This window comes from Spinacia oleracea, chromosome 6, assembly GCF_020520425.1.
Source record: "Spinacia oleracea cultivar Varoflay chromosome 6, BTI_SOV_V1, whole genome shotgun sequence".
Classification (NCBI taxonomy): domain Eukaryota; kingdom Viridiplantae; phylum Streptophyta; class Magnoliopsida; order Caryophyllales; family Amaranthaceae; genus Spinacia; species Spinacia oleracea.
In genome coordinates, this window is record NC_079492.1 from 118,086,341 (window position 1) to 118,110,954 (window position 24,614).

The following is a 24,614-nucleotide window of genomic DNA, read 5'->3' on the forward strand; positions in this document are numbered from 1 at the left end:
CGGTAAAAATCCCGGGTACCGGGTCGGGGCATGGGCCTCTATATTCGTTAAACGGGTACCCGGATATACCCGTTTAAAAAAAAAAAAAAATTAAAATTCCCATTTTTTTTGGAAAATTACGTACAGCACATGAGCATTGACTCATTGAGTCATTGAGAGATGAGACAAAACTCAAAAGCCCCAAAACAAGGAAATTAGGGTTTTGTTTCCTTCGCTTCAACTTCCCCTTCTTCCTCTGTTACTCTGTCTTCTTCCTCAACCCTCAACTTTCCCACCCTCCTCAGCGGCTCCGCCGCACTCAACTCTTCATCAGTCCTCCTCCCTCTCTCACGGATCTCCGGTCACGGCTCACGGCTCTCACCCTCAGTCCTCCTCTCCTCACTCTCGCAACTCGCAAGGCTTCACTCCAAGGTATTTTTCACTTCAGAATATTATGATGTTATGTACGAATTTAATTTCTATGATTCTACGAATTTCATTTCTATAATTTCTACGAATTTAATTTATACGAATTTATTTTTCACTTCAAGTTATTTGATTTATACGAATTTAGTTATTCATATTTCATAGGAATTTGTAAGTTAGATTTTACGAATTTAGTTATTTAGTTATTCATATTTCATAGGAATTTGTAAGTTAGATTTATACGAATTTAGTTATTCATATTTCATACGAATTTTGATTTAGATTAGTAGTATTAGAAATTTAGTTATTCATATTTCATACGAATTTAGTGTAGATTAGTAGTATTAGAATTTTGTAAGTTTAGAAGTTAGTATTGCCTGCAAAACCATGGAAATCAGTAATTTCAAAATTTCTAATTTGCCTGCAGAACCATGGAAATCAGTTAGTATTACTAATTTGCCTGCCTAACCATGGAAATCAGTTAGTATTACTAATTTGCCTTGGCTGATGAAATCTTCCAGCTTGGATGGTGGAAGCTCTTATTTGTGGGCAAGATTGGATGCGTACCTCTCATACTTGTATTACTATTGAGGAGAGTTTGCTAGAGTTGGAGAAAATGGAAGAAGGTTACTCTTTCAACCTTGTTTGTTTCCTATATTTTTCAGATTTAATAATTGATTTATGTGTATATTACTAAAAATTTATTCTTATTTTGATTTCTAGGTATGCAAGAATTGGTTTCGGAACAACCAACTATTATAATTGACGAAACGATTGAAGAAGCTTCGGATATCACAAATTTCACAATGGACGACATACTTGAATGAGTTTTGTTGATTAATGACTTTGTAAACTTTTGGGATTTCTGCCTGTGTGCAGTGTAGTGTAGTAAACTTCTGTGAACTTTAGTTTTTGTTAAGTGTTGTGCTTGCTTGTCTGCTTGTGCATGTGTGGCTGTGTGCACAGTTGCACACTATCTTAGTATATGTTACTGCCTACTGCTGCCTGCTGTGTGTGCTACTGGCCTACTGCCTACTGCAGTACTTCTGCTTGATGCTGGTCAATCTACTGTGTTTGTAATGCTGCTGGGCCTGCTGGCTGTAAATCTGTAATGTTGCATTGCTGCAATGCTGCCTGCTGTAAGTCTGTAACTACTGCTGCAGTGCTGCCTGAGTGCTTGCTAGTCTGCTTAATGCAGATGCAACTAAATGTACAAGCCTACAGGGTGGATCATCTTTGGCTCTTTGCTCATTTGCTGTAGATTTGTAGTGCTGATTGCTGACTGCATTTATATGAATTGTTGCTATGAATTTTAATTTTTAATTATTTTGGATTTTACTATTTAGTTGTTAAGTAATCTGAATTTTAGTTTTTATATACGGCATGGTGAAACAATAACATCTCAAATTATGCATTTATGCTACATGATTGTTTACAAAAAGCACAGAATTTTTTTTAATAATAAAATCGGGTACCCATGACCCGACCCGGAATAACCGGGTACCTGTTTATCGGGTACCCGGTTATTCCGGGTCGGGTCATGGGCCGAAAAATTTACTACCCGGAAGTTCGGGTACCCGCATTTCCGGGTACCCGTTTAGCCGGGTACCCGGTAATGAACACCCCTACCTATGAGTCACTACTACAAAAATGGTCAAAGAGACCCTTAAGAAAAAACCCTTTGGTTGAGATAACGGGTCTCTTTAATACAAGAGATCCAATATTAAAGATAACGGATCTGTAATGAGTGAAATAAGGTGGGAAAAATAAAATTAGAAAAGCAAGGGACCCGTTACTTAATTTAACGGGTCTCTTATTTATTAGAGGGCCCACAATTTTTTTGCAGAATATAAAATAGAAGAAGCTAGAGATCTGTTATTTAATTTAACGGGTCTCTAGCTTTTTCTTTTTCATGGACCCACAAGACTTCGGAGGAAAAAGAAAAGGAAGAGACCTTTTTTTGTTTGCCGGGTCTCTAGCTTTTCCTTCTTCAAAAATCTCCAACAACTATGTTTCATTGAAAGATAAATAAATCAAGGGCTAGATTTTCCATCTCTCTTCCATCGAGCACCTCTCGATCTGATCAACTAGGGTGTGAAAATCGAATCACCTAGAAGCGAACATCCAGAGTTCAACGAGCTAAAATACACTCGCATATCTGAACCAGAAGAACCTATGGCATCTGATTATGCTCAACCTCGAAAAGTTCATCGCTCTCGCCATTTTCCAGGTCTGTAACTTTTTAGCTTTAATTTCTGATTTTGTGATATTTTTGTCGATTTCATTTGAATTTCATGTTGATTTTGCTGCAACTGTGTTGCGTTTTTTCTTGTTTGTTATTGATTTCACGGAATTTAGGGGTTTTTTTTAATTCTATGGTTATGTGTTGTGAGATTAGGGTTTTGAGGGATCGATCTTCGGGAGGATTTGAGCGGAATTTGGATTTCAGATTGGTTTAAATGTTTCAGGGTATAAAGTTAATCGAGGAACTGATCGGAATATGATTGAATTTGGTTATTTTTGTGTGTTTCTTCTACGAAATGTAGTGTGTGAATTTAAGAACTATTGTTGTAATGTGACTAGTCATACTTGGTTTTGTTAGTTTCTTTGTTTGATGTGAATTGTGAAATCTACTAATTCCGTATTGCTACTAGTTCTACAAATGTTGGATTTGTACCCAACTTGAGTCAAATGGAACTGTCTAATTTTATTCTCTAATGCCACTAGGAAAGGCTTATGAAAATTGGTAGAGCTTGAGCCAAATAGGGGAGGTAATGAATAATGATGATTTGGTCATAGGTTTCAAGTTAAGGGTTAATGTTTTGAAAATAGAAATTAACAATTTACTTTATGATTGTAGTTGTAGTTGGTACGTTCCTTATTAAAGTTTGGTGTGGTGGGTACTTCTCGTCTTGCAGAAGAGTACATTTATTTTTCTGATTTAGATTCTGTTATAAGAGATCATGTTGGGTATGCTGGTTAGCATTGGAGTGTTTTTGGTTCTGCTCCTTCTCCTAGTTTGTTCAATTCTGTTTTCCTCTTATTGGTAGTCATTTTTCGTTCTGTTTTGCTCTTACTGGTGACTGTTTAAGAATTTTATTTATTTGGGTATAAGTATCATTTGCAATCAAAGGTTATACCAACAAAATTCGTGTATGACACTCTCAAAAAGTGGAGGTGATACTCTCCAATCTGATCTGACAATCCCAATTCCAATCTGATGTTGATGTATAATTCATATGTCTTGTCTTATTTTTTATTAAAAAATGGGAGTTCTGGTGATCGATGAATTTGGGAAGAAAGTGACTTTGATCAGTGGAGTTGATGATTCTTTGCAGATTAACAATAACCTTAAGTGAAATTAAAAACAAATGAAGCGATACCACGTGGAATTTTGATTCTTGTTATTAGTTCATCTTATTGGTCCATTTGGACTTATGATGTAGAGAGTTTTCCTATTGAACGAGCTTATTACAATAGGTAGAACTGCGTAAGAGAAAGGCTTAGGTGGATAACTGTACTTTGGTTTCTGACTTTCTGCGGAAGAATGTGGTTCTGCCAGGAGTTTAATACGTGTTATGTTTTAGTATTCTTTTGGTATATGTTCTTGTGTTGGAGGGAATCTTATGAAGAATATGGAGAAATGTATGTTGATCTCATGAAGTTAATGTAAATATTATCAACTTTGCACTAATACGTATTTCATATTCTACAGCTGTCTCATAGCCGCATTTAGTTGGTATAAAGGAATCTACACAGCCAAGCCCAGACAGGAATACACTGGAGGCTGGTACAGTTGGCAATATAGCTCAAGCAAGGCCTTCTGTTACGGAGGAAAGTGTTGTACAGTGGGCTAAAAATGACAAGAGAAGACTACTTCATGTTGTTTATAGCGTTGGAGATTTAGATAAGATTATAAAGTACATTTCCAATTTTAACATCTGCAAATTTTGGATTGCTTATTATGAAGCAGATGACTAATTATTGTGAGAAAACTGTAGATTCTGTACGGAGTGCCTTGGCATGAAGGTATTGCGGAAAAGAGACATCCCAGAGGAAAGATATTCAACTGCCTTTCTTGGTTTTGGACCCGAAGAGTCACATTTTACGGTTGAACTTTCACACAGTAAGCTATCTGGCTTTAAATCCATCTTTTTACAATGAACATATAGACCTATCATTTTGTTGACTTCCCTTTGCTACCGTATACTTGCTCATTTTTGTTCTATGCGTAGTGCATCTTAAATAACAAGGTGTTGCAATTAAAACAATGGTTGCAGACTATGGAGTTGGCAAATATGATATTGGGACTTGTTTTGGTCACTTTGGTGTTGCAGTTGAGGATGTGAGTTTCCTTGAATTTCTTAGAATTTCCTGCACTAAATGATATTGATTACTATGTACTCTGGAGTTTCTTCTACGCTAAGATGAGTAGAAACTAGAAACTACAATACATTATATATCACCCTCATGAAGAATAATCTTAGACAAGTTGAAACTTGTTTATATCTATTCAGAATTTATACCTCAAAATCTTCATGGAAGTCAATTTGTTTGCTTGAGAGCTCACAACACCCCCCCCCCCCAATATCTTTTTGCTTAATTACTGGGTTGATATTTTTTGTATTCTGCCTCCATTTCGTATTTACGTTAATATTTATGTTTTGCATTGAGATTAACTGATTAAGGAGAGTGAAAAGCAAATAAAAAAAGTGGGCCAGTGAGTGGATCCTAATTTAAGAGAAATGTGGAGATATAAAACTTACAAAAGTAGATGTTAACTCAAATGTGGAACATCCCAAAATAGAACATGTTGACTTAAATATGGGTATTTTCCTATCACGAGCCTTCTTGGCTTGTATGTTTTCCTATTGCATCAGATATGAATAACCTGCCTTATAATGAACATCTTTTATTCAAGTTGATTGAGAAAAGTAGTTATTGATCTTTTGCAAGCTTCTAGCATCACTGCAGCCTTTTTTGCTTCTTTTCACATTTCTCATTTCCTTCTCATTTTGGACTCTTTTCTTTGTTGAAGGTCTTGAGTTCTTTAGAAATTAGTCTTTGGTTAAATGTACTACCAGGGTATGAGAATATGGCCAGTTATTAAGGATACTTCTCTGATGTAGGTTGCTAAAACAGTAAGCCTTGTAAAGGCAAAGGGTGGAAAGGTGACACGAGAACCTGGTCCAGTCAATGGTGAAAGTTCTGTTATTGCTTTTATAGAAGATCTTGATGGTTATAAGTTTCAGCTGTTGGAAAAGGCACCAACATTGGAACCCCTTTGCAAGATAATGCTTAGAGTTGGATATGAAAATTTTAGTAATATCATATCCAAATATTTGTGTCTGCAATTTATGATTATTTGTAGCCGATCTGTTTGTCCTGGATTGTGTGGTTATTTACAGTTTTCCAATGTCTTGGTTCTAATTTTTTTTCCTCTGATTAACACAGTCCCACAAACATAGTATACCCATCTTGTTGCATTTAATGCTCACTTTTACATGGAGCCAGAGACCTCAGATAGTGGTTCGATGACAATTGGGGCTGCTGGTGGTCGTGGGGGTATCACTTCAGCAGGCGGGCGAAGTACAAGATCTCCTACTTCTAATTAAATTGTGCGACCTCTTCCTGGCCTGAAAGAGAAAGTTAAGAATGTCATGTTTTAAGAACGTTAAGAACGTTATTGTTGGGCCTCGGAGCCTCAGAGTTTGGCTACTGAATGGTATGTTGCGTGGTCTGCGTTTGTGTGTATGCGACTTATTGGTATTTGATCACTTCTCTTTCAAGTACTTTGACTACATTGTTTTCTTTCATTTATCTTGTCTGACATCTTGTGAGCTGAATTATGAACTTGCTATGAAGATTTGCTCCATACCCACCTAGACCACGCACACTTGGGCATATATTATGGCAGACTTGTGCACCAGCACCGTGGTTGCGTTTTGTCACTGTAAAAGGTAGGTTTGAAGAATCTGCTAGTTTCTCTGCGTATCTCTTCATACTTAGTTGCAAGACTGCTTGCTATCTTGTCTTTTGGCGAATAGTTTTGTTCAAAGCGAGTCGAAAATATTCCCTGTCATTCTTGTAGCCAAATGACAACTAATTTGTGGAGCTTCTGCAAGATCTTTGGGTATTGTTCAAGTATACTTGTGTTGCCCTAATTCCTGAGTTTTAGCTGATTTTCTTTTGATAGTTGCTGCGTAATTTTGAATTTGAACTTGTCTGTTTATAATAAATTCACCGTCCATGTTCATAAAGGTTTGTCTTTTATTACCGAATTGCAAACAAGTACATCTTAAATCTTACACTGTTGTTGTAATCTGTCATTCTTACTTGGATACAGTAAACTGAAGTATGGAACTTTTAATAGTGCAAGCTACTCGGGGTATGGAAAGCTTCTGAAAAGATAGTGCTCAGTATTATAAATGTCATATTTCTGCAATATTTGAATCCTGATACGATATTGTTTTACTAGAAAGATTATGTTATTTGCCATATTCCATTATGTGTGAATTAGTGTCTGGTGAATGAACAAGATATCCATGTTGCTCGTTTTAGATGACTTCCTGTGAAATAAATTGTTCTTTGGAAAGTTAACTTTGATATCCACTGATCCTCAATCATTTGTAACAAGCATCAATTGTTTTGACCACCAACAGTCCAATTATGAACCTCAAAACCAGGCTCTGAAAACTTATAAATGGACATCCAGTTTGTTCTATGAGTTCCGAATGGGGTATGAAGTGATGTCATGTGTGTTTGCTGCTGCAACAGGCCTCTGGTGGTGTTTTTTTTTGTTGTGGATCAGTGGGATTGCAGTCCTGTTAGAATTTCAGTTGGTTGGTGTTGTTGGATGGCTACCTGCTATTTTTTTTGGAGTTTTCTTGGTGCCTTAATGTTGATGCCCTTTAGTTTAGGCAACCAAATAAATTACCCTTAATATATTGCTGGTTGGTATTCAAAGTTACATTTAACTGTTTATATTTTTCTCATCATTCATGTTATCGTAAATCGGTAAATGAGTCGGTTTTTACAAATTATCCTTTGTTTAACTACTAATTATGCTACTTATTACAGTTTTATGAAGAAACTTATTCATCAGAAAATGAGGATGAGGTTAGAGACATGTGGGTCGAGTATTTGCTCAAGCATGAAGCAGATGAAGAAAACCAAGTTGATGGTATGAAAATAACTCCACTAGTTTCGGTTCCAATTGTTGGTAAATTGGCATGAATGATTATATTTTGAAATTGATTTTTGTTTTACGTTTTTGGAAATTGCGATGTAAATCTTTGACGTTTATGCAAATTACAATTTATGCAAAAGCTTGCGTTTTGAGCATTACTTGTGGGAAATATATTTTTTTGGTAATATATGGATTATGGAATTGTTCTCAAATTATTACAAATTATGTATTATAGCAGATTAGCAGGTGTGGTTTTGTGGTTTTGTGCGTTTGATTCCTGCTGCCCGATATTTATAGAGGTGTAAACGCAGGTGTATTATGTATGTTAATTCTGAATTGGCGTAGCTGGCTTCTGCTATTATCGATTTTTTTTTAAAAAAAATAAGGTTGCAAAGAGACCCGTCAGGTGTAATAAAGGCTCTCTAGTTATAATAATAAAACAATTCAAAGAGACCTCATATCTAAGATACGAGGTCTTAATTTGTGAAAAATAATAATAATAAAAATAACAAAGAGACCCCCTATCTTATATATGAGGTCTTAACTAAATATTCAAAGAGACCTCATATCTTACTTATGGGGTCTGAACTTTTTAACAAACAGATCTCACATCTCTATTAAGAGGTCTCTTCCCCTTCTAAAATATTTTCTCCAACATTTACAGAAGAGACCCCCTTTCTTACGTGGAGGTCTCTAACTTTTAACAAACAGACCCCCTCTCGATGAGGGGGTCTCTTTATCAAAGAGACCTGTGAGATAGAGACCCCTTGAAAGGAGATCTCTTAAGCCATTTTGGAAGGGTCTCTTTGCCATTTTTTGTAGTAGTGAGTATAGCCAAGATTGCTAGACCCACCCACATGTGCACCAATGAACTCATGTGCTGCTCTAGGTCGGATTCCAGAATCATCAGCAAGTTCAATTTCAATGGCCTGTACCTCAGATATTTTTCTTTGTGAAGACAGTAGGTGACTAGTATCTGGTGAATGAAGTATATGATTGTGTTGAGATACAAAATCATGTACTCGGTACTTCCCCGTGGCCTTAATTAAACAAAACCCCATACGAACCTTGCAACCTATTCTTATTTCAGCTCGAGAATTGTTCGTCAAATGATCTCTCTTATCAGGTGGACGAAACCCCTCTTTTGAACAGACATATCTTCTAGAAGTTACTTGTCCATCCTAAGTCTTATTCTCATAATGCTTGCGAACATTAAAACCCATCTTCCCTCCATACTGCAACCAAAAATTCCAAGCATCCTCCACTGAATCGAATTCCATGCCGATTTGTGGACTATAGTTTTCGAGTTCCTGTGTACCCATAACTCTGATTGTTGCTTCAGTTTTTTAGGGAAAATAAAAACGTAGAGCTGCTATATACTCAATATGTATTATGTGCAAAGTATCCAAAGTTATTTTATTTTCCCGGTAAACAAAGAAAATTGGTGGGAAACATTGATTAATGATGAAGATTTTGGTGGGAAACATTAAAAACAAAGAACTCCCCCTATAATTTAGGAGAACTACACGCATAATATCCCCATAATATTCTGTAAATTTGTTTTTTATTTTTTTTATTGTTTTTGAGTTAGTGGGATAAATCTCAACCGCTAATTATAATAAAGGGTCAAGATCTTCTATTATAATAAAATATCTAGTTTGAGTTGTTTCTATACTTCTATAAAACATTTTTATAAAAAAAAAATACTATTACTTCAATTCATATGGAACTAAAGCTTGCGTCTTACCCATCGATGGAAATTCACCTTGTGAATTCGAGATTACAGATTCGAGTATAACCATCTGCTTGTGATTGAGACTTGAGAATACTCCCTACAATCTCAACTACATGAAACTCACACTACAAGAAATCACCAATTTTCCGACCGCTAAAAGTAGTCGGAAAAAAGCTGAAAATAGTCGCTAAAAACGTTTGCGACTGAAAGTAGTCGGTATGACGTGGTCGGAAAACTTCTGGTCGGAACATTAGAAATTTACGACTAAAAAGTAGTTGGTAAAGTTCACCGACTACTTTACCGACTAAATATTGGTTTCTAAATTTCCGACTACAAAAGTAGTCGCTAAATCTCCGACTACCATTGTAGTCGTAATTTAGCGACTACAATTGTGGTCGCTAAATTCCGACCACAAAAGTAGTCGCTAAACTACGACTATATATGTGGTCGGGGATTTAGCGACTACTGTTATGGTCGTTAAATTTGCGACCATATTTGTAGTCGTATTTTCACGACTACTTTGGTAGTCGGAATTTAGCGACTACTTTTGTAGTCGGAAAACTTCAAATCCAGCAAGACCAGATTTGGAAAGTTACGACTATTTAAATGGTCGTTACCATATCAAATATTTAACTACAATATTCAATTTCCTGCTATTCAATATAATTCCCGCGACCACAATATTCAATATATTCCTGCGACCACAATATTCAATATATTCCTGCGACCACAATACTGATAGAAATATATAATGCATTACTACGAGTTAATACATAAATATATACAAAATATGTTTGAAAATCTAGCCCGTAGGCGACCACAATATTCAAAACACGATCTACTGAAAATCTAGCCCTGCCCCTCCATCGGGGGATCTTGACGGTCCTGAGACTGAAATTGACTACACTGACTGAACATCCTTCCATAGTTCTCCATTGCCTCTTTCAACTCGGCAATCACCTTTGCTTGGACCCTATCATTTTCTTCTTTTTCTTCTTTTTCCCTTTGGCGCTCTAGTCGCTCTGCATCTCTCTGCCTTTGTAGCTCTTCCTTCTCCCTTTGTAGCTCTTCCTTCTCCCTTTGTCGCTCCAGTCTCTCTTCTTCTCTCTCCCTTAGTATCTGAGCTTGTGTCGCCTCCAACGCTTGGGTCTTTTGAGTAAATTGTTCTTGAAATTGCGAATAAAGGGAAGGTATGTATGAGCTAGAAGAACCACCTCCCCTCGAAGGTGGTGCATAATACAAATGTGAGCCACTCCCCAAGCCATGGACCTTTCCCTTCTTTCTCCCACCAACTGTCTCAAAAAATATTTGATTTGGATCCTTTTCAATGCCTTTTTCACGGCATTCAGCAACAGTCTTTTCATATGTTTCCTACAAGAATTGAAATGATTAACAAACATGCATAACAATTACGCACAACACTTCATAAGCATTCAATCAACAAACGAACCTATATTCAAAATCTAAACCTTTTACATGATTCATATTTGTAGTTACATGTTTATGAAACTCATTTCAAGTTCGTTTTGGACGCCTAAGGGTCATTTGGGTCGTTATGGGTCATTTATGCCTAAAAATGCTATTTTCGTTCCCAACTCTCAACAAACGAACCTATATTCAAAATCTAAACCTTATTCATGATTTATATGAGTGGTGGCCAGCGTCGCGTCGTCTGCGGTGGTTGCTTGGTGAATTTGGGCTGCCTGTCGATCGGGGGTCGTGCGGTGGTTGTGTCGTGGGGTCGCCGGCGATGGTGGGTGGGTGGCCGGCGACGATGGTTGGTTGACGTGAATTAATCGACGATGGTTGGTCTATTCCAGATCTTAGGTTTTTATGATTTGTTTTTTAGTTGGTCGAGTAATGGGTTTTGGTAGAGTTATGGGTTTTGAAGTTTTCGACCAAAAAGGGGTTTTACAAGATTTGTTCAGGTTTTTTTTTTTGTCCACACCTTTTCCGACTACAAAAGGTAGTAGGTAAATACCGACCAAAATAATTTAGTCGCAAAACACTAATTTAGCGACCAGTGTGAAAATAGTCGGTATATTCCGACTACCTTTGGTCTGTAAAAGTCGTAGGTAAGGTTTTTGGGTTTAGGTATTTGGTTGAATTAATTCACGACCACATTTTAGTCGCTAATTATCTGCTAGGTAGTCGTAATTTTCCGACCACTTTTAAGTAGTCGGCAAAATATATATTTAGCGACCAAATAATATTTAGTCGGTATATTAAATATTTTCCGACTACTTTTCTTGTGGTCGGAAAATGTAGTCGGCCAATGGCCGTTTTCTTGTAGTGTCAAACAATTTACATCTTGGCATCTTGCACATGTCTTTCTCAAAAAAGAAAAGAAAGAAGAATAAAAAGAGATAATTTGTTTTTAAATAATTCAGATTAACATAAACACTTTATAATTAGTACTAAGCTAATACTGGGGCCAAGCGCCCACAACGGCATAAATGATGCTAGATTTTGTGTTAAGATGACGTAGTGTGTCAATAGTCATGTTTTGTGTAGTCTTGAGTAAAGATGGCTGAGGGTCGGGCTGGCCGGGCTTCGTGCCAAGCCCACGGGCCGCGGGTCTAACTGGGCCGGGTCCACACCAGGCCCACGTTGTTTCGTGCCGTGCCGAAAAGTTAAAAATAAAGCCCAGACCCGGCCCAAGCCCACGTGCTTTCGTGTCGGATCGGGCCGGCCCGTCGTGCCTAAGGCTAATTTGACTAAATTTAACGTGTTTTGTCGTGTCGGGTCGAGTCGTGCCGTGCCTTGTCGTGCTTTTTCCAAAAAATTAAGGCACAGGCCCGGCCCACGGCCCACGACTTCGTGCCCGTGCCGGGCCGTGCTTTTTGCGTGCTCGTGCCGGGCCGTGCTTTTTTCGTGCCGGGTCGGGTCGGGCTTCGGGCCGGCCCGGCCCACAACCATCTTTAGTCTTGAGTCTTCCATAAAATATCTAGTTTGAGTTGTTTCTATACTTCTATAAAACATTTTTATAAAAAAAAATACTATTACTTCAATTCATATGGAACTAAAGCTTGCGTCTTACCCATCGATGGAAATTCACCTTGTGAATTCGAGATTACAGATTCGAGTATAACCATCTGCTTGTGATTGAGACTTGAGAATACTCCCTCTGTCCCTTAATACTCGCACCGTTTTGACTTTTTGCACTATTCACATAATTCACTTTGACCCTATTTTATTTCTAATATATAAAAAAAATGTTAGTATATAATATAGTGTTGGCTTCATCTTAAAATATATTTTCAAAATATTAAAAAATTTATAAGTTTTTATAATATGTAGTTAAAGATATTGGTGGTCAAAGTTGTATATCGGCATGCGTGTCTAGTCAAAACGGTGCGAGTATTAAGGGACGGAGGAAGTATATATTTCTTATCAGAACTTTTACCACCCGGTGCTAGTATGTCCATTATGTTTTTAGATACTAAGGAGATCGTTCCTACATAACTTACACTCGTACATGCAGTTACTTTTGCCAACCAGATTCATTGAAAGTGTGTTAAAATAGTAAGAGAATCTCCATCCCAATAATCAATTAGGGTGGATAATTGAGTTGCTATCATCACTGGTTCATTTAATTATGCAGACAACGTCCTCACATGATGTAATGTACAGTTAGGAAACTAGAAAGGAATAGGTGAGTGAAAAAACAAACTAACACGTACTACGTACAATAACAAGTAAATATACGCACGTTCTAAACACAGACATGCGCATGTAATTTTAAAATATGAAATTACTCTTGTATAACCTCGCTCACAAGAATTTATTTATGCATATACCCATGAATAGAATTAGTGTCGTTACAAACCCATCAAACAAAATGGACTACATGCATCACATAATACGCCCTATGTAAAAAAATGTGTATCGCTATTCGACGTCCTCATTCTCTAAAAACGCCCGGGTATTTTACATGATAGGACATTCGTGCCCTTATATAATCTACCACCATCTCTCCACCACCATCTTCACCACCGTCTCCACCACCAGCTCACCGCTACCGTCTCCACCACCATCATCTTCACCGCCAGTTCTTTAGAATTAGTTTTAAAAAATCATGATATAATCTGGAAAAAAAATATGTAAAAATCTGTTAAAAAATCTGAAAAAAAAAATATGTATGAAATATAATTAATTAAAAATTAATTTTTTATTTATTTATTAACATGTTTTAAATAATTGTTTATTTATTCATCAACATTTAATTAAATAACATTACAAAATAATTTCAATTATTTAAACAAAAAAACTATTTTAAATATATATTCACAAATTTAGAAAAATCAACACATATTTACCAGTAATACGAAATATAATTTTTTGCTACTTTTTCTTTTAAAATTAGGAATGGGAGGTTAAATCAATTCATTTTTTATTAAATACAAACTGCCGCCCAGATTTGGCGTTTGGTTCCATGGTCGTGTCGCAATGGAAAAGCATCGTCGACCATGGTTCATCAACCAAAGATCTACGGCTCAACCATGGTTGCCGCCGCTTTTCCAAGGCGGCACGACCAATTTCAAAAAAAAATGCAAAATGCTTACCACTTGAAGCCCGCGGCGCAGGCGGAGGTAGGGAGGGCGGGAGAATTGTCGACCTCTTTGGCGGCATCTCCGGCTACCTCTTTGTGTTCCTCTGCGTCGTGTGTTTTCGTCGTTCTTCTTCTTCTTCTTCTTCTTCTTCTTCTTCTTCTTCAATTCCCCTGTTCTCTCCGCGGCAGAGGAACCGGTAGGCGGGTGGAGCGGCAGCGGTGGAAGAGGCGCAACGACAGGGAATTGAAGGTGAAGGTGTTTGGGTGTAGAGGCAGGGGGGAGGCTGCGACGGTGAAGGAGTATGGGTGCAGAGGGGGGGGGGGGGGGGCAGATGCGTGGGCGCATCGGCGGTTTCTCCTTTGCCTCCTTCTCGTCGCCTGCAATTTTTGTGGTGGTTGAGGTGTGGTGCGGTGTGTGCAGTGGTGGTTGACGGCAGGTAAAGGGTGGTGGTTTTCTAATCTGAACGTGTTGAAGGGTTGAGGTGAGAGGGGAAGGGGAGGGAAGGGAAAGGGGCCGGGGGTTAAATTTTGTAAGGGCAGTAATGTACTTTCACCATTAAAATAAGGGCGTTTTTAGGGGAATAAGACGTCGAATAAACCCCCAAAAAATACCTAAATAAAGGACAAGTAAACTAACATAGTTACACCAAATTATGCTTTTTCAGACTCAAACATATGCATGTAATCAAGGACACAATCTTATCCATTAGTCTTTCTTTCATACATGAATCCTCTAATAGTTGGCGCAATTCTCTTTTATAATTTCTCAGTAATTCCTTTTATGATAAGCAATTAAATTACACGAGCTACAAATTAACTTGTCAAACTAGAGTTGTATTAATGCATTTTCTCCGTCCATTTTTGTTTGTCCCAATTTCTTTTTTGGGGTGTCTTTTTAAAATTGCTTTATATTTTAAGTGGAAAACTTTCCGGCTTGTTCCTCTCTATCACTCTTTCTATAGGACCACTTTATAGACTTATGTGCATATTTTTACCTAATTCTTATCAAGTAAAGTTTAACTACGAGGCAAACAAAAAGGGATAAAACTCTAGAAGGAATACTAGACAGAGAGGGCTGAGGGGCATGTCTCAAGCCACTCTGCATAGTGGCACAATCTAATACCACATTTAGTTTGACCCAAATGCAATCCGATCCAAATTCGGACTCTTTCACACCAAAGCTAACCAAACATCATCTGTGTTAGTGATTGACATTTAATTAATTTTAGGTGCATAGTAATTAATAAGTTAATAGTATAAGATATCAAACAAAGAGAATCCAAATTATATTTTGTGTAAAAGTCAGAATCAGAAAGATATCAATAAGAGTTTTCCATAAATTTATTACTCTGTATCAATGAACTCTAATCTTAGCCTGTTAATTAAGACTGAATGTCGATTTACAATTTTATACTTCGTATTAGATCTCATATTCAAATTCATCCGCCTTCATGCTGTGTTCATTAGAAAACCAAAAAAATAATAAAATGATCCGTACTCCATATTCCGTATCAAAAGGTCTTGCGCGCACAAGGTGTACAATAAATTTATTGTACACCAAGATAACTTTAACCATTTTTTTTTGTAACTTTAACTTAGTTTTGATTAACTTTTATATTAGTAAAAAATTGATAGATAAATATTTTAAAGGGTTAAATTATTAATTTTATACATTATTAGTGATTTTGAAGAAATAAGTTTTACTAAAATGAAAAAATTTATCACTTAAAAATAGATAAATTTACATATATATGCTTAACTTTTAAGCATTTTGAGTTAACTTTTACTTTGATGTACAATACACCCATTTTAAATAAGAAGTTGTGATTCCGTATACAGGCCACGCGAGATGTTTTGTACAGTAGTTATTCCAACTACCTTTTTCCCTCGTTTAGTATCTTTCCACAAAGTCTATCCAAACCCATTTTTTAATTCCAAAAAAAAAAAAAAACATGCTGGTTTTCTCTCTGAATTCGACTCCACCCATAATGGCCCCTGGTTTTCCATACCATTCCCTCTGTTTATATAATCTCTTCAATTTCCCTTTTACTTTTCCTTCAATCAAACCCAAATACTTTGATCTAAATATCCCATCTTTATATACTCCCACAGATACAGATCTACGTATATTACTGTGTTCTTCCTCATACTATAAAATTCCTGCACACCAGCTGTTTGATTAAATTCCCCAAAGAGAAGAAAATTGTTATAACCATGAAAATGGAAGGTGGGTTGGTTGAACATAGAATGGAGATTGGTGGGTATGTTAATGGTAAGATTATTAAGAAGAAAAAAGTGAGAAGGAGATCGTCTTCTACATCAATTACTACTGATACTACAATGAAGAAGGAGTTACCATCTTTCACTTTGCAGCAACTTTATAGTTATTGTAAAAATGTTTTTAAAGGTCCTGGGGTTGTTCCTCCTCCTCAAGATGTTCAGAATCTTTGCAATATACTTGGTTAGTCTCTATCCTCAATATGTTGTTCTTTTCTGAATTTTTGTGTGTGTTTGATTTGATGTGGGTATGCTGGTTTTCCCTTGATTCTTGAGTTTTTGCCTAATTTGGGTAAAGTTTTTGCATTTTGTTGCCTGTCATTTTCCCTCAATGAGCTAAATATCCAAAAAATAACTTTAGTTGGGAATTTTTTTACCATTTATGGTGTTGATGTGCTATTGTTTTCACGGATTTCACCCCATTTTGGATTGCTGCATTGATATAGAGTATAAGACTATATGGATGTCTGCTGGCTTAGGTATTATCCAAGACTTGTTATCGAATCCGGTTTACATCAATTCCTTGTGTAACTCTCTTTAATACGGAGTACCATTGAATTTCGAAAGCAATAGCTCATGAATTATGAACATATCAAGTACCATTAAATACAGGTTAATGATTATGCGTATGTGCAAGTTTCAGATCAAAACTTGTATTGGATTTATATTACTTTAACACCCTTCAAGGGTTCAAATGGAGAGCTTCCTGCATTGGCCTTCCCTTCTCCTGCATTGTCTTTCAGCATATTAATCTTTGAATTTATGTCAAAATAACTGTTCAATAGATGTATAGCCTGTGGAGTACATAATTGACAAGTCAAATTACATTAAGCAAGTTGGTTGGATTTGGATTACGCGGTATTATTAGCACACCAAATTAAGGGTCAAGTGTCTGGATAGAGTAAGATAACAATTCCTGATATCCCATCTATGCTGTCACTGACTAGTTACCTACTTACCTGTCATCATTTTGCCTTTTTTTGGCATTCACAACTTGGGTGTTATCCAACTTTTTTCTCTTTGGTAAATATGTCGCCTTCACAAAGAATCTACTATTTTTTTGTCCCATACAAAAGCATATAATGCCATATTGATATTAGGGTTTGGAGTGTGGAATCATTATGAAGATGTGCCTGTACTAGTTGTACCGTTTGTCGGTGTAGTTTTGTTGTTATTTCACTTCACTACGATTTACGATGCTGGTGGGCTAGGTTAAACAAGAGATAAGCTTTGACTTGCTAATATTGTTATGAATCTTGTGTTGATGGAAGTAGAGTTTTGGCTTGTAGTTCATGAAAGGAAAAAAGGGGAAGAGAAGAGCATTGAATTTAACGAGATAAATGAAGTTATGTTGCTCAATCACGAGACCCACTAATGAATCCATGTGTAAAAATCACCAGGCGATGTGGTTTAGTGTACTGCTCGCTTATCGACATATTGGACCCTATATGTGATGTTCTCTTTTTCAAGTTTCCATTGTGGAAGGGAAACTATATCGGAATGGAAATCCTAGGATAATGTCCCCAAAAATGGAGAAGATACTATGAGTATTTTGTTTTCTTTCCAGAATCTGGTGTCAAGATTGGAAAATAAGAGTTTTAAATAGTACTCCCTTAGAAAGTACATTGTGAATATTAGGATGATTTGAAGTTGATGTGATGCAGCTTAGGGCTTTAGGCAAGTCCATTTTCGACAAAGAACACTTTTTTGATCAGGTTGAGAGAGTCATTGAGCTCATTGAAATTTAATGTCCCATCTAAAAGTCCTCTATTGTGTTTTGAGGAGTTGGCAAGAAAGTTAATCCATCTCTGATGGTCAGAAGGGTTATTTTCATTTTCCGAGACTAGTTTTTGCTGGAGGACAGTTTTACTATTTCAAATTGTTCAATGGCTATTTTATTTTTCTTAGTGTTCGATGTCAGATGATAATTCTATTTGCCTTATACTGGAAAATAAAGGAAATGGGAGCATTGGACCGGAAACATCTTTTCCTTAGACGCTTAGTTTACTGTTTTTACTCTAGGAGGTTAATACAAGTACTAATCACTCAACAGCTAGGCCAGTCAGCTAGAACATATTACATGCACCCGGTTGCACAGTACACCCGCTCACATTTTCTCCTTATATAGTTATATGTGAGGAGAAAATGTGGTGGGGACCACCAATGGGCATAAATATACTCTTGGGTGCACGGTGCACCTAGTGTATCTAATAATTTTCACCAGTCAGCCTATTTACTTAGACTTGAACCATGTTAATTTTTGGTGTTCGTGTAGATCACTAGCCTTTTTTTTTTGTAACATGACTTGCAAGAGTAATACTCTAGTCATACCTTCCCCCCTCCTCAGCACCTTCCCCCCCCCCCCCCCCCCCCCCAATTTTTTTTTTTTTTAAAAAAAACGAAAGAGAAGCAAAAAGAAGAAAGAATTTCCATGGTTATTTCCTTTCTGCGTTTTATCGTGAATTTTTCTATTAATAGATTTGTTCTTCCTTTCAGTCTTGACTACTTAATATTTGTTTCTGCAAATGGTTTACTTGAAAACATCCTCGACATGAATATAATGCTCCATGAGTATTGTGTTTTATTATGTCTTCTTTCCTAACTATGTCGTTATTGCAAATTAAAGCTTTTCAGATATTGTACGGATTTTTTCTCATTATGTAAAAGATGTTTGAGCAAATAAATTATCTTGTCCATAAAGGTTTGATGGACGTTAACTTTGATAGTTTGATGTGATCCCTTAAGAAAGTATTATCATTGTACTAGGTTTGTTTTTTGATAGTTTGATGTGATCCTTTCTTAAGAAGGTATTATCATTGTATGTTTTCAGATAACCTGATACCTGAAGATTTTGGACTGAGTAGAGATCTCCCGTTTTTCAAACCTGGAAGTTGTGTTAAAGGAAATCCAAGGGTCACATACACCACAGTCCACAAGTGTCGAGATTTTTCAGTAAGTTTTACTTACTTAGCTTTCTATTATAGTAGTACTATGTATGATTTTTCCTGTGTAGTCCTTGTTCTCTTCAGTCTTCACCTTTTTTTCTACTGAACTAGAATTATTTAAAGATTTTTTTATTAATTCTTTAGTATTCCTTTCTTCTCATTCACTAACATAAATATGCTGTTGCACATTAGATATGACCATTAGATATGCTATTTATTGCACATGAATATATATAAGTTAGAACATCCAAATCTGTATTCTATACTAACTGATTACATAGCACCACAATTTGATGCCAAAGTAATAATACCGGGCATCGCTCTAGCCAAACACTAATTATTTGTAAAAGTCACCTCGGTATACAGTAAATTTACTTCACACCGGGTGCACACGAGACCTTTTGCACTAGATTTGCTTTAAACACACTCATATTGAATTAACATTTTCATTTAATTTTTCCCTCCAAAACAAAAAAAAATAAAAAAATCTATTGTTAGCTCGTTTTACATTCTCAATGTTTACATTTAGCATCAGGTGTCAGAATCCAACATTAAATTTACAATGACTTCTTCTGATTCTCCGATTTTCTCAATTTGCAGCTGGTGATTTTCTTTCTACCAGCATCAGCTGTCATTCCTCTTCACAATCATCCAGAAATGACCGTTTTCAACAAACTTCTTTTAGGTAAAATGCATATCAAAGCGTATGACTGGGCTGAATCAGTAGATATGGAATGTCGCAAACAATCTTCATCAAGTAAGTCATCTCTTTTCTTACCTCACTTCTTCTTTTTAATAATTCTAACAGATTTTCTAATTGAATTTGAATGGTTAATTCAGAGAGGCTGGCAAGATTAAAAGCTAACAGTGTCTTCACCGCTCCATGCAACACATCAGTCCTGTATCCAACCACAGGAGGCAATATCCATGAGTTCACAGCCATAACACCATGTGCTGTGCTTGATGTTCTTGGACCACCTTACTCAAAAGAAGATGGCCGTGACTGTTCATATTACAAAGAAATTATGTCCACATCTTCAGGCAAGTTCCACCTCATATATGATTTTAGCTGAATCCAGCCAGCCATTTCTAGCTTTATATCATGTTGAATATAATTAACTTCAATAATGCGACTCCCTAAGATTGGAGATATTTAGGTTGTCTAAACACCTAAAAAAATAAATTAGGACTCGTTTTATTTGACTAAATTTCCATTAAGCAACCTGTTGATTAAATCTCCCTATACTTCTCCGCTCTTTGTTTACATTATCATTTTCACCAACCTTACGTCCGTTAGTGCTAAGGCTAAGTAATTTTACCCAAATGGCCAAGTCAAGTAGCCTCCAAGGCTCCAATTGCCTAGGTATGACAATTGAAAGGGCGGAGGTGTGGGAGGGGTGTATCATAGAAGCATCATGTTGATACTCTAGTATTACTCCAACACTCTAGTATTGTCCGTCAACTATGTTAGACATCCATTTAATTAACAACACATGGGTACCTTGGTATAATCTTTGAAAAATAATACTCTGTATTATGAAACTTATCTGAGTTTTGGAATTTACTTTTAGTGAGTAGAACACTTTTGAAGAGTCTAATTAACATAGTGATATTTAGGGGTGTTAACGAGTCGAGCCGAGACCGAGCCTACTTTGGCTCGAGCTCGCTAGCTCAGTCTCGGCTCGAGCTCGAAGCTTGTTGAGCCTAGGAAATTGAGCTCGAGCTCGAAACTTTTAAACCGAGCTCGGCGATACGCTCGGTCGAGGCTCCATTATCAAATATTCAATTAAGAAACATATTTATCATACTGTCCATGGTTTATATGTTAAAAAGAAGTTTCTATTAAAAAATAGTTGCTGTAAAAAAATTATTTTTATAAAAAATATTAATATTAGAAAAACTCGAGCCTGTTCACGAGCTTTTGAGCCGAGCAAATAATAGCTCAAGTTGGCTCGTTAACATCTCGATCCGAACCCAATCACGAGTCACTAGACCCGAGTTTTGACCGAGCTTTGTCTGAGCCGAGCAGCAGGCTTGTTAACTGATACTACATGCTCAATGTAATTTCCTCCATGATGTGTCTAGTTAGGCCAAGTTAAAAAAATCAGCAATCATTGCTTGTTGATCTTCTTTAAGTTACAGTAGATGCATAAAGCATAAATAAACAGGATGAGACATACTAGTAGTTGAAGTGGCAAGTAGGCCATCTCCAAAATTCCACTTATAATTTTATTGCGATCTAGGGAAGGTTACATAAAACAGTAACATGTCGGGTTGTGGTGCACATGTACTGGACTTAAAGGACATGTATAGTTTGCCCATTGCCCCTTATGGAACCAGTAGTAATTAGTAAAGGACATGGATACCATGCCCATTGCCACTTATGTATTACAATTTACAAGTGTTTATGTAAATTCAAGAACTTCTGTCAAATATGTAAACTTTAGCGAATGTGAGATGCATAGACATCAGATAGAAAGACGCCTTACCATACATGAAGCTGCTGGAAATTTTAACGACCTAATCTCAAATAAACGCACTTCTGTTATTGACGAAATTTTATGAATGCAGATGTGAAGTCAGCTGAGGTGAAAGATGATGAGAGGTGTTACGGATGGTTAGAAGAGATTGAGATGCCAGAAAACTCGCAAATGGACGGAATACAGTATTTAGGTCCTAAGATCATTTAGACTGCTAGCTAACTAGGTATCTTAATTACATGTTCTTTTGTTGTTTGTCTTTTTTTTGGTTATGGATCCTTTCTTCCCCACTTTCATGTAATCTCCTTGTGTTCTTTTCTTCGCGTTTGGGGAAACTGGATCTGGGTGTTCTTTAAACCACAGGTTATATAATCTGATAATAGTGCATTGTAGATAATTTACAAAAGAACTAGTGCTTCTTTTCAGTGTACCTTTATCTTTATGTTCCATTGTCTTCTTCATAACCAGCTTAGCAGCAGGATTAGCATACTTCTTCATAGGCCACCTTTTTTTAAAAATGGAGAATTACATTAGGAGGTCTTCCTCTATGAGAGGTTGGGCAGTGTCAAAATTGGTCAAGGTGGAGGATTCATTCCCTTAATTGTGAAAGAACACAGCTAATGGACGAGATTCGAACTCGGAGAGAACACTTAACTGTGATTGCACATCAACCATTTTGGCAAATGGTTTAGAAATATGTATACTCTTTTGTTCTATCTCCATGATTGATGAATTTAGATGTTTGCTTATGATGGAAAAAATTATTGAATTTATCAATGATATCAATTACAGTGAATTTACCAAATGTTGCGGCTCTAGAAACCAAGAATCGTTTAATTGAAGTCATCGGGAATCTGATTTGGCACATCACTTTGTTGATTTTGGCACATCTCTATGTGAGTTGAGCACAATTTTACGTGTCTTATGGAGGATGTGCTACAATTAATATTTGATGTGCCAAAATCACTTCTTAAGTTTAGACAATGATGTAATCTTCGATGTTATTCTCTTATTTTTTTTCTTTTGTGTGTTCTTTTAAAAAAAAAGAAGTTTAGACTATAGTTTTTCTGTTTTGTTCAAACAATGAGTTTTAATGAATACAAACTACAAGTAGAAGTACTGCCTTGAATAATAGTACCAAGGTTTCTTCTTGAATTGGCAATGACTTGCACTTCCACAACATTGGAAGGGCAAATTGTTGTTGTTACAAAACTACATGGAGAGGATTTGGGAGTTAAGTATGTTGGTACTAGTTTTATTCTGTGTGACAATAAAATAACCATTGTTAAAGCGGCTAATCCTGTCCATCATAAAAAGACAAAATATGTTGAAATTGACTGTCATTTCATCAGAGACGAGGCTATAGCTAGCCTTCTTATGTTTTTTTTTCAGATTGATATCTTCACAACAATCTTGCCTCATACCAGCATAATGTCATATTGTCCAAGCTGACTCACTCTCAACTTGAGGGGGAGTGTTGAAAGGGGTGTTCTTCCTCAAGATCAGTAGACCTTAAGGCCTAATATAATAGTACCTTTTGTAATATCTAGCACATGATCCTAGAATGATTGCTTTGGTGTACTTGTAGACTCATTAGAATGAGTTCTTTCCCAGGTAGTTTCCTATGAGCAAGGTGACAACATTTCAGAGGCTAGTATGTACTATTTATTGGAGCATTTCTCCAACTTGTAAACTTAACACAAAATGAATGAATGAGAGGACAAGTTGGTAGAATGATGCGCCATTTTCTTTCTGTTTTCACAGCTTGCTGCTGTCTTCATACCAGTACGGGGTACCCCGTACTTGTTAGTGTGAGACTGGTGTCAAAATTGCCATTACCATTTCTTGTAATATACGGAGTACATATTTTTATAACTACCGAGTACCGACCAAAGAAATAAAAAAAAATTACTCCCTCCGTTTCTTTTTGTTTGTTACGTTTGAATTTTTGCACGTTTATTAACGTATAATAAAGATTTTTTTTCTTTTTTATTAAAAAAATAAACCCAAGTAAAACTTCAATCCACTAATCACTAGAACAACCAATAAGATTGTTTTATTTATCAAAATGAACCAATAATGGAAAAGCACAAAGATTGCTAACTTAACATACTTGGGAAATTGTAAAGAAATTTAATAAGTTGAAAAAATTGGACCAATTAAAATTAAAAGTTGGCACAAAAAATGATAGTATAATAAGTTTATAAAAAGAAAGATTCTCCCATGTAACAAATATTGTGAAACACCCTAAAAGAATACGTAACAAACAAAAAGAAACGGAGAGAGTACCAACCAAAGAAAGTAGGGTGTGACTGTATTAGGGCCAAACAAAGCAATTGGTGCACCATAGTTCATGGGGCCACTAAAATGTCATGAACTCATGACAATTGCAAAAGCTTACTAGTACTAGACAGCAATAGCTTACATGGTTTGCTATCATATCAATTCAAGGTTAATTTCAATGTTTATATCATATCAACACAAAGTCAATTGTGATTGGATTACCTATTAGAACACTAAGGCCCTGTTCTTTAGAGCTGAACTGAACTGAACTAAATTGAACTGAACTGAACTGAATTGAACTGAACTGAACTGAACTGAATGCTCCTGAACTGAACTGAACTGAACTTAACTGAACTTTACTTAACAGAATATATTACCGAAATAAATAATAATTAATAAAAATAATAATAAATTATATTAATTATTAATAAATATTTAGTTATAAATAATAATAATAATAATAATAATAATAATAATAATAATAATAAGTAATATAATAATATAAGTATAAATAATAAATAATATAATAATATAATAATATAAATATAAATAATAAGTAATACAATAATATAAATAATAATATAATTAATAATAATAATAATAATAATATAATTAATATTAATAATAATTATTATTATTATTAAATTAAATTAAATTGAATTGAATTGAATTAAACTGAATTAAACTGAACTGAACTGAACTGAACTGAACTGAACTGAATGCTCCTGAACTGAACTGAATGCTCCTG

The 24,614-nt window shown here is 35.9% G+C and overlaps 2 protein-coding genes and 1 long non-coding RNA gene across 4 annotated transcripts; all 3 read left to right on the top strand.

The window, feature by feature from the left end:
• The first annotated feature begins 58 nt into the window (after positions 1-58).
• LOC110803971 (uncharacterized) lies at positions 59-1,587 on the top strand. 2 transcript variants are annotated; one of them, XR_002537612.2, is made up of 3 exons: positions 59-411; positions 927-1,031; positions 1,129-1,587. It is a non-coding gene; the product is annotated as an uncharacterized lncRNA (long non-coding RNA). The 2 variants fall into 2 exon arrangements; XR_002537613.2 differs by having other exon boundaries at positions 384-411; positions 833-1,031.
• A 993-nt stretch (positions 1,588-2,580) lies between these two features.
• On the top strand, positions 2,581-8,415 carry LOC130463529 (probable lactoylglutathione lyase, chloroplastic). The gene is made up of 8 exons (XM_056832686.1): positions 2,581-2,635; positions 3,266-3,327; positions 3,389-3,484; positions 4,132-4,325; positions 4,407-4,531; positions 4,686-4,750; positions 5,535-6,365; positions 7,486-8,415. The coding sequence occupies exons 1-7, from the start codon at positions 2,581-2,583 to the stop codon at positions 5,871-5,873; spliced, it is 936 nt and encodes a 311-aa protein (XP_056688664.1). The 3' UTR covers positions 5,874-6,365; positions 7,486-8,415.
• A 7,396-nt stretch (positions 8,416-15,811) lies between these two features.
• On the top strand, positions 15,812-22,019 carry LOC110802778 (plant cysteine oxidase 1). The gene is made up of 5 exons (XM_022008232.2): positions 15,812-16,342; positions 18,989-19,110; positions 19,704-19,860; positions 19,944-20,144; positions 21,675-22,019. Exons 1-5 carry the CDS (start codon positions 16,096-16,098, stop codon positions 21,791-21,793), a joined length of 846 nt encoding a protein of 281 aa, XP_021863924.2. The 5' UTR covers positions 15,812-16,095; the 3' UTR covers positions 21,794-22,019.
• Positions 22,020-24,614: the final 2,595 nt, after the last annotated feature.

Excerpts from the sequence above, each read along its gene's own strand:
- LOC110802778 (XM_022008232.2), top strand. The coding sequence starts at position 16,096 with ATGAAAATGGAAGGTGGGTTGGTTGAACATAGAATGGAGATTGGTGGG. Across the intron at positions 16,343-18,988 it reads GAATCTTTGCAATATACTTG|ATAACCTGATACCTGAAGAT; the intron begins GTTAGTCTCTAT and ends GTATGTTTTCAG. Across the intron at positions 19,861-19,943 it reads TCGCAAACAATCTTCATCAA|AGAGGCTGGCAAGATTAAAA; the intron begins GTAAGTCATCTC and ends TGGTTAATTCAG.
- LOC130463529 (XM_056832686.1), top strand. The coding sequence starts at position 2,581 with ATGGCATCTGATTATGCTCAACCTCGAAAAGTTCATCGCTCTCGCCAT. Across the intron at positions 4,326-4,406 it reads GATTTAGATAAGATTATAAA|ATTCTGTACGGAGTGCCTTG; the intron begins GTACATTTCCAA and ends AGAAAACTGTAG. Across the intron at positions 4,532-4,685 it reads TACGGTTGAACTTTCACACA|ACTATGGAGTTGGCAAATAT; the intron begins GTAAGCTATCTG and ends CAATGGTTGCAG.